General features: G+C 41.0%; 2 protein-coding genes across 4 annotated transcripts in view; both read left to right on the top strand.

Annotated features, from left to right (window-relative positions):
- The window catches only part of ATP8B1 (ATPase phospholipid transporting 8B1), a 114,704-nt gene extending 108,619 nt beyond the window's left edge, over nt 1–6,085 (top strand). For all 3 annotated transcript variants that reach the window (XM_075587020.1, XM_075587036.1, XM_075587027.1), the window contains 3 exons: nt 1,523–1,661; nt 2,940–3,070; nt 4,673–6,085. In XM_075587020.1, the coding sequence (XP_075443135.1) occupies nt 1,523–1,661; nt 2,940–3,070; nt 4,673–4,900 (498 nt within the window). In that variant the 3' untranslated portion in view covers nt 4,901–6,085. The remainder of the gene's footprint in view (nt 1–1,522; nt 1,662–2,939; nt 3,071–4,672) is intronic.
- A 287-nt stretch (nt 6,086–6,372) lies between these two features.
- Nucleotides 6,373–13,459, top strand: part of NARS1 (asparaginyl-tRNA synthetase 1) — a 58,718-nt gene continuing 51,631 nt past the window's right edge. The window contains exons 1-3 of the mRNA XM_075587050.1: nt 6,373–6,511; nt 9,401–9,516; nt 12,580–12,708. Of these exons, the coding sequence (XP_075443165.1) occupies nt 12,677–12,708 (32 nt within the window). The 5' untranslated portion in view covers nt 6,373–6,511; nt 9,401–9,516; nt 12,580–12,676. The remainder of the gene's footprint in view (nt 6,512–9,400; nt 9,517–12,579; nt 12,709–13,459) is intronic.

Genomic DNA, 13,459 nt, shown 5'->3' with positions numbered 1-13,459 from the left:
AAGTAACACCATCAATGAGCAAAAATGAAATTGGATTTTGTTGCTGCACGCATCCGCACTGTTAATGTTTGCAAACTCACAAACATGGGTTCGTTTCATAATGAGAAGTTTATTGCAAAGTATGATCAGACAGATTCAAAAGTGTATAAGACTCTCTGCCAGGGAGTGTCCAAACAGCCTTTTTATACATATAATTTCCTTTGTCTAAAATATGTTACTAGACAGATTATACTAACCACTCCTTAATTCTTAAACCAATCATCTTACAGATCATTAAAACCTTGTTAAAACTGGATTAAAACAGTTCTCAATAGGAACCAAGTACAACCTTGCACCAGGAATGTGGGCGTAAACTACAGACACAGTCATAAATCTACTGGGAGCAAAACACATTTAAACCACACAGTCATTCTTACACACAAAATGGAAACTGAACTTCACCTTCAATCCTTCTTCAAAATCCCCCCCCCAGTCCATTTCAGTAATATCAACAGTATCTTCATTTCAGCAATATTACTTCATCAGCACCTTTTTAAAGATCCAAAATTACTTCTCTGTAAAAACAGTGCGTGTTGTACGTGAGCATCCCAGCTCCAGGAGAGGGTTCTGCACTTCATGTCCCTGCAAACAAAACCTAGCACTAGGGCCAATGTTTTTTTTTTGTATTTTTATTTAAGAAGAAGTCCCTTTATTTTTCTTATCCCCATTTGTTAAAATTTTTTCCTAACTTCTATGGCAAAAAAGGATGGGTAGCCGGGTTGATCCGTTCTTGCATGTAGTGACAATGGAGGGGAGAGGGAGTAGGTGATTTTATATCTTTTATTGGACCCACAAGTAGTTGATATGTTACAAGCCTTCGAACCTCTCGGGCAGTATTTCTGACATACCCGATAAAAGACCCAGAGAGGCTTAAAAGCTTGTAACCGATCAACGACTTGTTTCTCCAATAAAAGGTATCATACCACCTACTCCCTCTCCCTCCTTTGTTACCAACTAATTTGGGATATAATTGCTTTGTATAGATTACATTTTCTTAAGACGCTTTTCATTACTACTGTGTAAACCGCCCCAAAGTGTTTATTTTTATATTGTTTGACATCTGTTGCGGTCTTTACAATAATCCAATTCCATAGAAGTTAATGTAGACCCTTCATGGTGGAAACGATAGTGTCTTCCAATGAGCAAGGCCCACATCAGAAGAGTGAAAGGTGACCGATTCACAGCTGAGGGGGCACGTGTTCCTGAGTTTGCTCCTTCCTCAACCACTTCTTTAAGCCTGTCTGATTTTGCTGCAAGAGCTCAACAATCTTTAACTCTGTCATACCTGGTTAAAAGACAAACCGTGCATATCTTCATAGCATAGAGATGCATAGGGCTGATAACGCTATTAATACAGGTGTATGATAGCATAGCTATAAGTGTGTTCATAAAATCAAACATAGCTACAATTGTTTGATGGCTTCCATTAACTTTTTTCATTCTGTCAAATTAAACCTTGTTTGCGTATTTTGTTCATTGACAGATTGGCCTCGATACATCATACTGGACTTTCGTGAACGCGTTTTCAGTGTTTGGGAGCATTGCCATTTACTTTGGAATAATGTTTGACCTCCATAGTGCTGGAATCCACGTTCTCTTTCCATCCACGTTTATCTTCACAGGTATATTTTCCTTTCACGCTTACCTTCTTGTATACATGCAAACAGACTCCCACTGTGTGTTAAACCTGTGACTCCAGATATACATGTTGCTTTTTGCTACGGCTCTTTTATTTAACTGAACACCCTTTGAGCATGGGTGGCACTACCGTCTAAGAAGAAAACACAAATATTGTAAAGAACACAAAATAATACTGAATATGACTGAACCTGCTCATTATTAATGTGGCTTTATCAATGGTTGAGCATTTGGCCAGCTCTTACTATGAAGAGATCCATATAACCACCTGGAAAATGCACTGTATCGCAGGGCCGGCCTTACCTTTGTTGGGGCCCAAGGCGGCCCCTCCTCCTGCAGCATCATGACGTCACAGCGGAATGTGATGTTGCGTTGTCATGGCAACTCATTGTGTTGCCATGACAAGGCGATGCTTCACAAGGGAGGCTGCTCTGCATAAGGTGACACCCCCCCACCCCCCGCCCTTCGTGCGCACTAGCACACCTCCCCCGTCCCTACCTTTTGGGTGGGCAGCGGTGCAGTCCTGAGCCTGTTCGGGGACTCCCCAGCACCCTCCTCCCAGCTCTCCCCTCTCCTGTTTGGGCGTAATTTGGATCCCGACGACAACAGGAGTGGAGGGCGCGGGGCTCTAGGCAACTGTTGTGCCCTAAGCCCACAGCTGTACTGGGTGCTTTACAAACGAGACAGTACAGGGGTTTCTAATACAATAAGTGCAAGACACAAAATCAGGCAACAGGACAGGAAATCCCTGCTCTGGAGAGCTTACAATCTAAGTGGTGTTGGGAGATTTACAGACCTACCAAGTGAGGGAATAAGCGCAGTAAGGAATGAATTGGCATAGTAGCTTGGTGCCATATGCAATTAGTCATATTTCCATCTCTTTCAATTACAACAAAATGATCTTGAGTATATTTTGGCTGACGTCAATACCAAAACCTACAATTCTATTCTATAATTTCTGAAAATCAATAGAGAACACCAATGTCTTCTTCTTGGCTTCAGTGTATAGTACTATTTGTAATTCTTTCTACTGCAGTTACATAAATTGTACTTTATACCATAATGGCTTAATTAAAAAAACAAAAAAACACATGTAAAGACCTTTCAACACAGTTAAAAAGAACAGATTTTAATATTCCTATTTAGCTGCTTTCTATACCAGGTGGGACATTTCAGGCTTCCACTGGGTTTTCCGAATATTTAAATGCTGACAATTGCGGTTGCTTGTAACTTTTTTTTTTTTTTTACTGTTTCCATCACAGGAGCGGCTCCAAATGCTTTAAGACAACCATACCTTTGGCTGACCATAATCCTAACCGTAGCCATCTGTCTCCTTCCTGTCGTTGCTCTGAGGTTCTTGTTAAAGTCAGTTCGGCCTTCAGAAAGCGATAAAGTACGTCAGGTTTTATATTGGTGGCTCTCACAGTGATACAATGCTTTGGATACCGTCTAAATACACGTCAGAGGGCTTAACCGTTGTATGATGGTTCTCATTTTCAAAACATCTGAATAAAATCACTGTAAAGATCACGGACACTGACATGGCTTTTATCTTTAATTTTTGGCCTTAGTCTTTGCACGTAATCATTGTAGTTCAACCATCTTGTTTTCTTTTGTGGGGCGGTTTGATTGGATGCTGCCTCTTATTCGGGAGTTGTTCACATGTTATGACTATATAAACACCTTTTATTGTGACCATTCAGGAAGTCAGTAGGTGGTAAAAATATAAGGCAAGGGCGGCCAGCTCCAGTCCTCCAGGCACCCAACAAGTCAGGCATTAAGGATATCACTGCTTCAGCACAGGTGGCACAGTCTGACTGAGCCACTGATTGAGCCACCTGCGCTGAAGCAGAGATATCCTTAAAAGCTGACCTGTTGGTGGCCCTTGAGGACTGGAGTTGACCACCCCTGGTATAAGGGATCCATTTTATGTTCTAAATATTTAACTTTCAACACATGTTGGCTCTTGCTTAAATAAGTCCAAGGGACTTTTGTTCGAAGATGGAAAACCTTCAAAGGATCATCAGCCCGCTACAGGCTTTATTACAAAGATACGGGGGGGGGGGGGGGGAATACACACACACACGGAGTAGATTGCTGCTGTAAAGATGCAGTGTTATATATGTTTAAATGTTACGATAAACGTCAATAAATGACAGCATCACTACTATCAATGTGACCTTTATTGTTTACATTTATTTGACTTAATCACCTGTGGGCCTCCACGGCTCAGCCTTGATTACTCCTTTTAGGTACAGTCACGCTTTCACAGATTATTGGCCCACACATATATTTTAGCAAGCAACGAGTGCATGTTATTGGGATCTTCCTGTTGTCTCCCCACCTTGGCCTCGGGATTCCTTCTCCTGTTTAGCTGAGCCTTAGTTCATAAATACTGAACCAGAATAGCTGGTGTGCACAGGATAGCACAACATGGAATCCTTCTGGCAGGCGGTTATGGAACGCATTGCTGACCTGAAGAAGAGAGCAGAACTCTCAAAAGCTGGTCCTATGACATCAATTGTTAGTCCAAATAAAAAAAGTATCGCCTAATGCTGAAGAACTCATTTATTCTGCACTATCGCAACTGGATTAACACTGCTTTTTCTGTTGTGTGTGTGTGTGTGTATTTAAAGGATTACAGATTATTTGCAATAAAATATTTAAGAGCGGCTCACATGTTAAAGAAAAATGTTGAAGGAAACAAAATGAGAAAGTGCGTAACGGCTATATTTACTCTGCGGTTTTCTGGAACATTGCAACTGCGGGCGCTGGAAGACCCTTTTAAGTCTGTCTTCCATCACCCGAAGGTGCTTTATGGCTTAGTAAATATAGGCTATTCCCTTTTAAGCTAATTAGAGCTGAGAAGTGTATACTTTGGTATCTTGCTCAGTCCTTTGCTGTATCACAGCCGCAAGCGTGTCAATCGTGAACATGCCTTTTGCATATGATTGCTTCCATGTAGAAACGTAACTGGCGCTTCTCCTCCTTTCAGATTCAAAAGAACCGTAAAAAGTACAAAGCAGAAGCTCTGTGGAAACCAAGAGTCAGCACTATTCGGCGCGGTGTATCCGGCCGGCGCTCTGCTTATGCTTTCTCCCACCAGCGAGGATATGCTGATCTCATTTCGTCGGGGCGCAGCATACGCAAGAAGCGGGCGACACTGGAATCGGTTCTGGGCGACGATGCCGCTGAAATTATCCAATCTGCTGGAAATACTTGATTTTAGGCTCTTGAACAAGGCTTTTTGTTTTTTTACTCAAATGGTTGCACAAGGAACATATTGTACATATATATTTTTATGAAACCGTTTTGCCCTCAGGACTTATTTTTTTTATTTTTTAACAAAGGAATTTACTTGGAAGATTATAAAAAGCTTGTGGGTGGAGACTTTCTAAAATGAGAAGGACTAATGACGTTTCTGTTTTTTTTAATCTTTTTCTAAAACTGCTTCTGCAAATGACGTTTCTTGGGTCGATAGGGACGTAGCTTTAATGAGCATTGAAGGGTTTTGAGGTGCAAGATGAAGATATTTTTGCACTAAAATATATATATATATGTAAGGATATGATAGTGTCTACTAAATGCAGTATGTAGGGTTATGGGACTTCGAACACGAGGAACCGAGTACTTGGCATATGTTCTTATCGATCACCCTTCCATCTGACTTTTATTAGGAGTTCAGCACCCGTGAAGTTTTGGTTTACTTTTTAGCCCTTGCATATTTAATGTTGTCAATAAACTGTAGTAAAGGTATGTTTTTTTGTGAAGTCCTGTCTTTAGGTTACGGTTCATTTTATACTAGTGCAGATTTCATTTCAATCATGCTTTACATGTTGGAAATCTTATTAAATTTTCATAATTGCAACCGTGTCCAAAATTACCAAACGTACATACACTTGCTTTTTTTGGGGGGGGAGGGGGTGGTGTGTGTGTGTAAGGGAGTGTTTTCTGTTAGTATTTTAAAAGCAGATCAGTTTATTATTGCTGGTGATATCATGGGGAGTACTTGCACCATTAATAACTTTGGTATATACAGGATAGTAGGCTGAATGCTAACCATGTAGCAGTTTTAGTTTAACCATTAATGTTACATGGCAATACTGACTGGCGGTTGGATTCAGGAGGTATTGTGTGTAATTGAATGGACATTGTTTATGCATAAGGCAAACCAACACCCTCCCCCCCCCCCCCCATTTCTGTAAGTAATACAAGTAAAATGTTATGGGAAAATACTGATGAAACTGCAATCAAGTATATGGGGCTGTGCTCATACTAAAAACTGAGACTTGCTACACATCAATGGGACTTGCAGAAAGTCAGCAAGAGCTGTACACCTGTTTTTAGAAATTGTATAAATTGCTATTAATTGTGACTGCCACACACAAATAAAAATGTGAAATTACAATCCGTGTAACACTGAAAAGAAACATGTTTTAATTACACGGGTGGTCACATTTGTAAGGAAGAGCTACATTATTGGCCATTGTACTAGTCTGTTCAGTAGGCCTATCCGTGTGGGACTGGGGTTCACCACGCGCTTTCACTGACGGAGGTGGCAATGCGGCGCAGTGATTGGCCCGCGCACGGCGCGTGCCGCGTTTTTGAGAAGCACAAGTGAGCGGGAATGTGCCATCGGTTTGTCACGGTGGGTGACGTTACGCAATCCCAAGCGATGGGGGGTTCGGAACATAATAACCGCCACAATCGGCGCGCGCAGATCGGCCGGAAGGAGGGATGTGGTTCCGGTGCCGGCTCCGCGCTGTTATTGGCATCCTGTTAATCTCCTTCGTGTTCCGGGTGCTGGACGCACTGGCAGAGCCCCGGACTGAGGGTGAGGGAGATGGTGTGTCTGTCTCTCTGTCACAGGGTTGCACAACCACAATATTGTATCGACTGAAGGAATAGTGACTGTTCTAAGCTGATGGTGTTGTGGGAGGCTGGTTTATCCCATGTTTAATCATTGTTTATTCGCGTCCGTTAGTTGTGACGAAGGAATGACTTAAACCCTGGCCAGGTGGAAATAATCAGACTGGTAATACACCGATAGTACACAATTCATAGGACTGTACTGAGAGCTGAAGTTGAACTGAAATCGCTCTTTAACAATCAAATAATTTTTAGGTGTTCCAGGGGGGTGAAATACATTTTATACAGTATTTATAAATAAAAAAACATTGGTGTGGTTCTTGCTTCCCCCTCATCTGAGTAAAGTACTGTCTGAGCCTCTTTTTGTTAGTTTAGGAAATTGATTACTGTATATTGGTTATAAGTAAGTATCTGTGTTTGTGGGGCGGCTGGTTCTGGGTGGGGTTGTTGTGGGAATAGAACAAAGGGATTTACCCCAGCACTACCTGAGGATGGCGCAACCCCCACATTGTACAAATGCATTTTTTTTTATTTATTACTGTATTCATGCATTTTGTTTCTTCTTTAATTATGCGTGTCTCCTATTTAGGAGGTTATTGATCACCTCGTCTCACATCCCTTTTTTTTTTGGTACACACGTGTCTAACTAATATCTCTAATAAAATAAAAATATGAAATGCACTTCAGTGGTGTGCGGTGATGCAAAGTCTTTTTACCAAAAAATATAAGTGCCTAGTTGCAGCTTCTTGTAGGACGGAACCACTGTCACCTTGGTAAATGGCCTTTGGAGTACAGAAACAAGCACAAAAACAAGGAGGACCATGAAAATAAAGGCTACTTTAATAACAAGTATAGTGAAAATAGTCAAAGTGATGCACTGGGGGACAGTGTGTCTAAAATAGAGCTTATCCGAGTGGTCTCGTGGTCCTCCACTGGCTTTAATAACATCACTCGTCAGCTTCTAGGGCTTCCTTCTTACTGCTGATCGTCAGCTGCAGTGAAGCTTAATATTGGCAAATGATGTGGCGTTCCTCTGGCAGTGTGATATGGGTCCCTCAGCTTCCGGTTTCTGACTGGAATGAAGCCCCGTGACATCACAACGGATGCGTGCTTGCGGGACTCCATTTCCCATGAACATGTTTCTGTAGTTGAGTTTAGCAGTTTGCTACTGTGCAAAGTTTCTTTATCGATATATCCAGGTGCATTTATCTGTATTCCCACAAGAGTCAAGATAAATGCAGCTTGGGATGCCCCAACTCTATGGGAACAAGAGCAACAAACAGGAATAGTAGTGGGTGCTGCAAGCAGAAAAAACCTAGTCAGGGTAACTGCATGTAGAACAGAAGGGAAGCTGAGCACAGCAAAAGAAATAAAATCATTTATAAAAAGTTCATATTATTGACTGATTACGGTCACAAACCACCTGACGTTTCGGTGTACAAACACGTTCAGGGATGAAGGTGTTTGTACACCGAAACGTTGGATGGTTTGTGACTGTAATCAGTCAATAATATGAACTTTTTATAAATGACTGCATTTCTTTTGGTGTGCTCAGCTACCCTTCTATTTATCTGTATTCCCATCTAACTCTTTGTATGTGTGTACAGCGATGCCAACGGGTTGGGTGCCTGGTGATTCAGGGAGCCGAGGCAGGTTGATCAAGCAGTAATGCACTAGTACAGTTGTTGAGTAGGAGAGCGAATCGAGGCCTTCCTCATGGGCAGGGATAAAATAATATAAAAACCTGCACGGAGCAGGAAAAAGATGTCTGAATTTTATTTAAAAACTGACTCCTTGCTGGCTGAGCAGTTTTTACAGATGAACTACCCAGGATCCAGACTAAAAGTAAGTATTCACTGTGTCTAGCCCATACCTATCCTGCCGGGCCCATAATCTCTCATAACACCCCCAGGCCCGCAAGGGCCCAATCCCTGTGCCTGAGGACTTGGAGTAGGCCATACCCATTTTTTCCTCTCATACCAAACCTCCTCTCCCCCTCCCATTGTAACCTCTACCTTATCTCTCTCTGGGGGACTCGGACCCATAAGGAGAAGAGAAGTTACTTTTTTTTTTTTTTTTATAGGGAGGAGGGGTTGCATATCTCTGGATGGAGACCATGGTGGTCAGTCACTTTTTGTGGAAATAGTTTTTTGGACTTATAAAAAGAAATATGCTATTACTGTAAGAAAAAAATTGGACAAATGTTTTCTTTCTTTTTTGCTTGAACATTCTGAAAAAATAAACACAGTTACTGTATAGATAGAGGATCATCCACTATTTTCTTTTTATTCCAATTTTCCCAAGTGCTATATTTATTGCTTGAGTAAAAATAGCTGTTCATTTGTGCACCAAGTTTGTGACAAACACACGATATACATAATTTGGAACACGATGATACAGCTCACGTGACGCGACTATAGCCCGAAATGTCATTTCGGGTTGTAGCGGCAAAATGTAGCAGCGTCAACGCTGCACTTTGCCGCCGGTGGAGTTTTCAGTTTGAACACTTCCACCAAACAACGCGAAAATGCGGGCGCACGTCACGTAGCAGCCACCCTGAACTCGGCCATATGTGAACTACTTAAAATGTTTGAAGAAAATGTATTGCTGCATCATTGGATATGTAGACTTAAAGTCATTTCATAGAAGTAATTGTGAATATGTTTGAAGCAGTACATGTATATACAATACCTGCATTTTTTTATATTTAACATACAGTATCACTAGAAACTGTAAAATGTGTAAACTTAAATTGACTGTTATTAAATCTTTGTTTATTGTAACTGAAACAATTGCCTTTGCAAAATAACATACATCTTAAATTTAAGCAGTCTTATTTTTTACTTCTAAACAGCAGCAAACAGTAGGCAAAAAAGAAATCTTTATACAGATGGAAGAGGCTTACGGTTTGGAAGAGACCATCAGCAAGGAAGTGGAGCAAAATTTAAAAAGCACAATCATACAGAAGTGGTAGGTATTCTGTGGCTTTACTTTGATAAATGCAGAGCCTCAGGTTATTTTTAGTGTAGATGTAGAAAGCACTGTGTACTGTGACACTGGCATTGTGATATTTGACAACAGTTTCCTTTGCATTTAAATTATGAAATGCAAAATAAAGTCTTAAAGATGCACAATTTCAAGAGATGTTACTTCTCATGAAGAATGCATGCATATTTTTCTACAACTAAATAATTGATACAAATAAAAGAAAATATGTCTGGGTCCCACCGCAAGAAAAGAAGTATAAAATGTAGTGGACATAAAAATGTTCATTTAATGGGTTAACCTACCTGTAGCATCAAGCTATTTCTTAAAGTATAGCACATTTTATGTAAAGATTTATACATTACCACATTGATTTAAAAAAAAAAAACAACTTTGTAATATTAACTACTACCACTTTTGTGATGATAACAAGACAAACAACTTCCAGTTTCTATAATATACTTCATTGAAGCTATGTACCGTCCTTCAATTTGTCTCATTCTGCAGCGGAAAGTGTTAGCCAGACTTTTTTTTTAAAATATTGTAAATGCACAGGATCAATGTACGGTCACGAACACCATACCTGTGAGCACGTCACTTGTGTATGTGACGGGTTAAAACATCCAGCAAAATGAGCAATATCTTCCCAAAAACCAGTACACGTCGCCACAATTATGCTGCTACACCAAGAACAAGTTAAGGTCTTATACTCAGGAGTCCTTTTGCTTACTAGCAAAATATGTAATTAACAGAAAAATCCAATGTAACAAAATGTCAGAAAATGCAATTAATCTTATCAAAAAGGTACAATTAGAGCCCAAAGATAGTACTTATTTTAAATTTAATATAGGAAAAGTGAAACAGTGCTTGTTTACAGAAAAGGAATGTTGCAAAGACATACAATATGTCAAAATGCAGGCAGTTTAATAAAATAATAGGATATAAAACAAAGCCTTAATACTGTAGGTTACCACCCAGGGACACGAACTGATTTGCTGGGGCCCAGGACTAGAGTTTCGTCCGCCCCCCCTCGTCGATGGTCTTTTAAGCGCCACCTCTATTCTCGCCCATCCCCCTGTCTCAATTTCCCCCCCCCTCTCTACTCTCCCCTCACCCATCTCTCTTACACCCTCTCACTCTCCCCGCTCTGCTATCAATCAATCCTGCTCACTCAATCCCCCCCTTCTCTCACTTTCCCCTCCTGGCCACACACACAATTAACCCCACAAAATACATACAACACTACCCCTCAAATACATAAAACACTACCCCCCCCCCAAATACATACGTACAACATTACCCACCCCCAATACATACATACAACACTACCCCCCCCAATACATACATACAACACTACCCCCGCAAATACTTACATACAACATTACTCCCCCATATACATACATTACCAACCCCCAATACTTACATACAACATTACCCCCAATACATACACCATCTCCCAAATACATACATACAACAAATACCCCCAAATACATACAACACTATCCCCCCATACATGCAACACTATCCCCCCCATACATACAACACTATCCCCCTCATACATACAACACTATCCCCCCATACATACAACACTATCCCCCCCATACATTCAACACTATCCCCCCCATACATACAACACTATCCCCCCCATACATACAACACTATCCCCCCCATACATACAACACTATCCCCCCATACATACAACACTACCCCCAATACATACATACCACACTACCCCCAATACATACATACCACACTACCCCAATACATACATACAACACTACCCCCAATACATACATACAACACTACCCCCAATACATACTTACATACATACATACAACACTACCCCAATACATACTTACATACATACAACACTACCCCAATACATACTTACAATACTACCCCCACAATACGTACAACATTACCCAACCCCAATACATACACTACCCCCAAATACATACATACAACACTACCTCCAAATACATACATACAACACTACCCCCGCGAATTAATACTTACAACACTACCCCCGCGAATACATACTTACAACACTACCCCCGCGAATACATACTTACAACACTACCCCCGCGAATACATACTTACAACACTACCCCCGCGAATACATACATGCAACACTACCCCCCCCCAAATACATACTTACACTTTTAAAACAATGATGTGTGTGTTAGTTTTGTAGTGTATCCTAGCAACCCAAATGAGATTGTGATTTCAGCGATCTCATTAACCCTTATGCCCCATGACGTAGTCACCACAGCATTCAGTCTGGCTAAGCTGTGGCCCCCCCTGACATCAGCTCGTTTTCAAGGAGTGATTGCATTCTGCACTCCTGTGAAGCGCTGAACGTAATCTAGTAGGCAGAGGAGTCCTTTCGTTGCCGTCGTCAGCGATACCGCGTGGTCAAGTGATCGCTCCAAGGAGCCATGATGATGTGCCAGAGGGGCTGTGTGTCTCTGGTTCCATGTCCTCTCTGGTACTCACATGGTTAAAGCAGCAGTCCCACCTACAAACTTTTTTTTTAAAACCTGAACTGTGGGGCCCGGTTCGGGAGAAATATGCAGTTTTTTTTGTGTCGACTTTAAAAAAAAATAATTTAAAAAAAAGTAAAATATGGTGGCGGACTACAACCATCATCCCAATAATGTTGTGGCTATTAAATTGGACGACAGAGCAAGTCCTGACCCCTGGCATGCTTTTGGTAAACCATGGAGTCACCTTTTCTGAACCAGGGGTGTCAGAGGACCACCAATGAGCTCCTGGGGACCCCCAGTTCAGATAGGATAAAAAAAATACTTCTGTTTAGACGGGATTGCTACTTTAACATGCAAAGAAAAAAAATTACAAATATATATTCTTTGCAATGCAGTATGTATTTTTGACTCAAAAGAGCTACCTGTACATAGTAATTGCTTAAACCAAAAGTTATTTACATTTCAATACCAAAGTGTATATGTACAGTGGAATTCCTTTGCCCCCAAACCTTCTGCAGATAGTGTATATAACAGCACTTGTTTTATTTCTACTCTTGTTTAGATTGCCAGTCCAGGGGGTAAAATCGCAGAAACGGACCAGAGGCATTTCAACACTGTATACATAACTGCAACTGTACTGTACTTTGTAGCAGCAGTGTATGGCATTTTACATCTACCAGTCTGGTCGACTGTAAGTAAAATTGTGAATAGAAGTTTTGCCATTTTTATTCCTCAGCATCTTCATTGTCAGTTGCTGGAGCGCACAACGGCCAGGTTTGAAAGAGAATAAGTATAACAAAAATAGATGACTTATATGGGTGCATGTAAGTTAGACATCAACCATTATACTAGAAGGTCCTGAGACTTATACAGGAAAATGGTGCAAAGCACTCCAATTTTAAGAAAAAACGAGTTTATTTAATCCATTCAAGTACAGAAAGCATAAAATGGGCACTGTTTTGGGCCTCTTTCGCCCTCTGTGTATGTCTAAATGAAAATTGTAAACAATTTTGGGAGGTTGTGATCCCTCTTTGGTTTTAGGCTCACTCATCCCACTTCTTTATAATCAGTAGGTCCTGAACACACGTAGTGTAGTGTTCGGTCCCAAGCTTACTGTAGCTTAATAAGGTGACCGGCAGATAACTAAACTCCTTCTTCTATACAAAATGTGATTCTTCTTGAATGCTTTTTTTTTTTTAATGGGAACGTTGACAGGGAAAAACGTTTTGAGAATGCATAAAAACAAGGAATAGGTAAGAAACAAAGCTCTCACAGGGAGAGCAGTGGGGAAGCAACAATGCTCTGAAAGAAAGGAACTGAAGACTGTCCCAGAGAGAAACAGCCTGGACTGCACCAAGTGGCAGAAAGAAGAGAAAGTACTAACGTCCCAGGGGTGGGGAAAGGGAGGTCGCTAAGGCAACAGGTAGAACAGGAAACAGGAA

This window comes from Ascaphus truei, chromosome 1 (assembly GCF_040206685.1).
Source record: "Ascaphus truei isolate aAscTru1 chromosome 1, aAscTru1.hap1, whole genome shotgun sequence".
NCBI lineage: Eukaryota > Metazoa > Chordata > Amphibia > Anura > Ascaphidae > Ascaphus > Ascaphus truei.
Note: the sequence above shows the minus strand (reverse complement) of the source record. Positions and strands in the feature narration are given on the sequence as shown.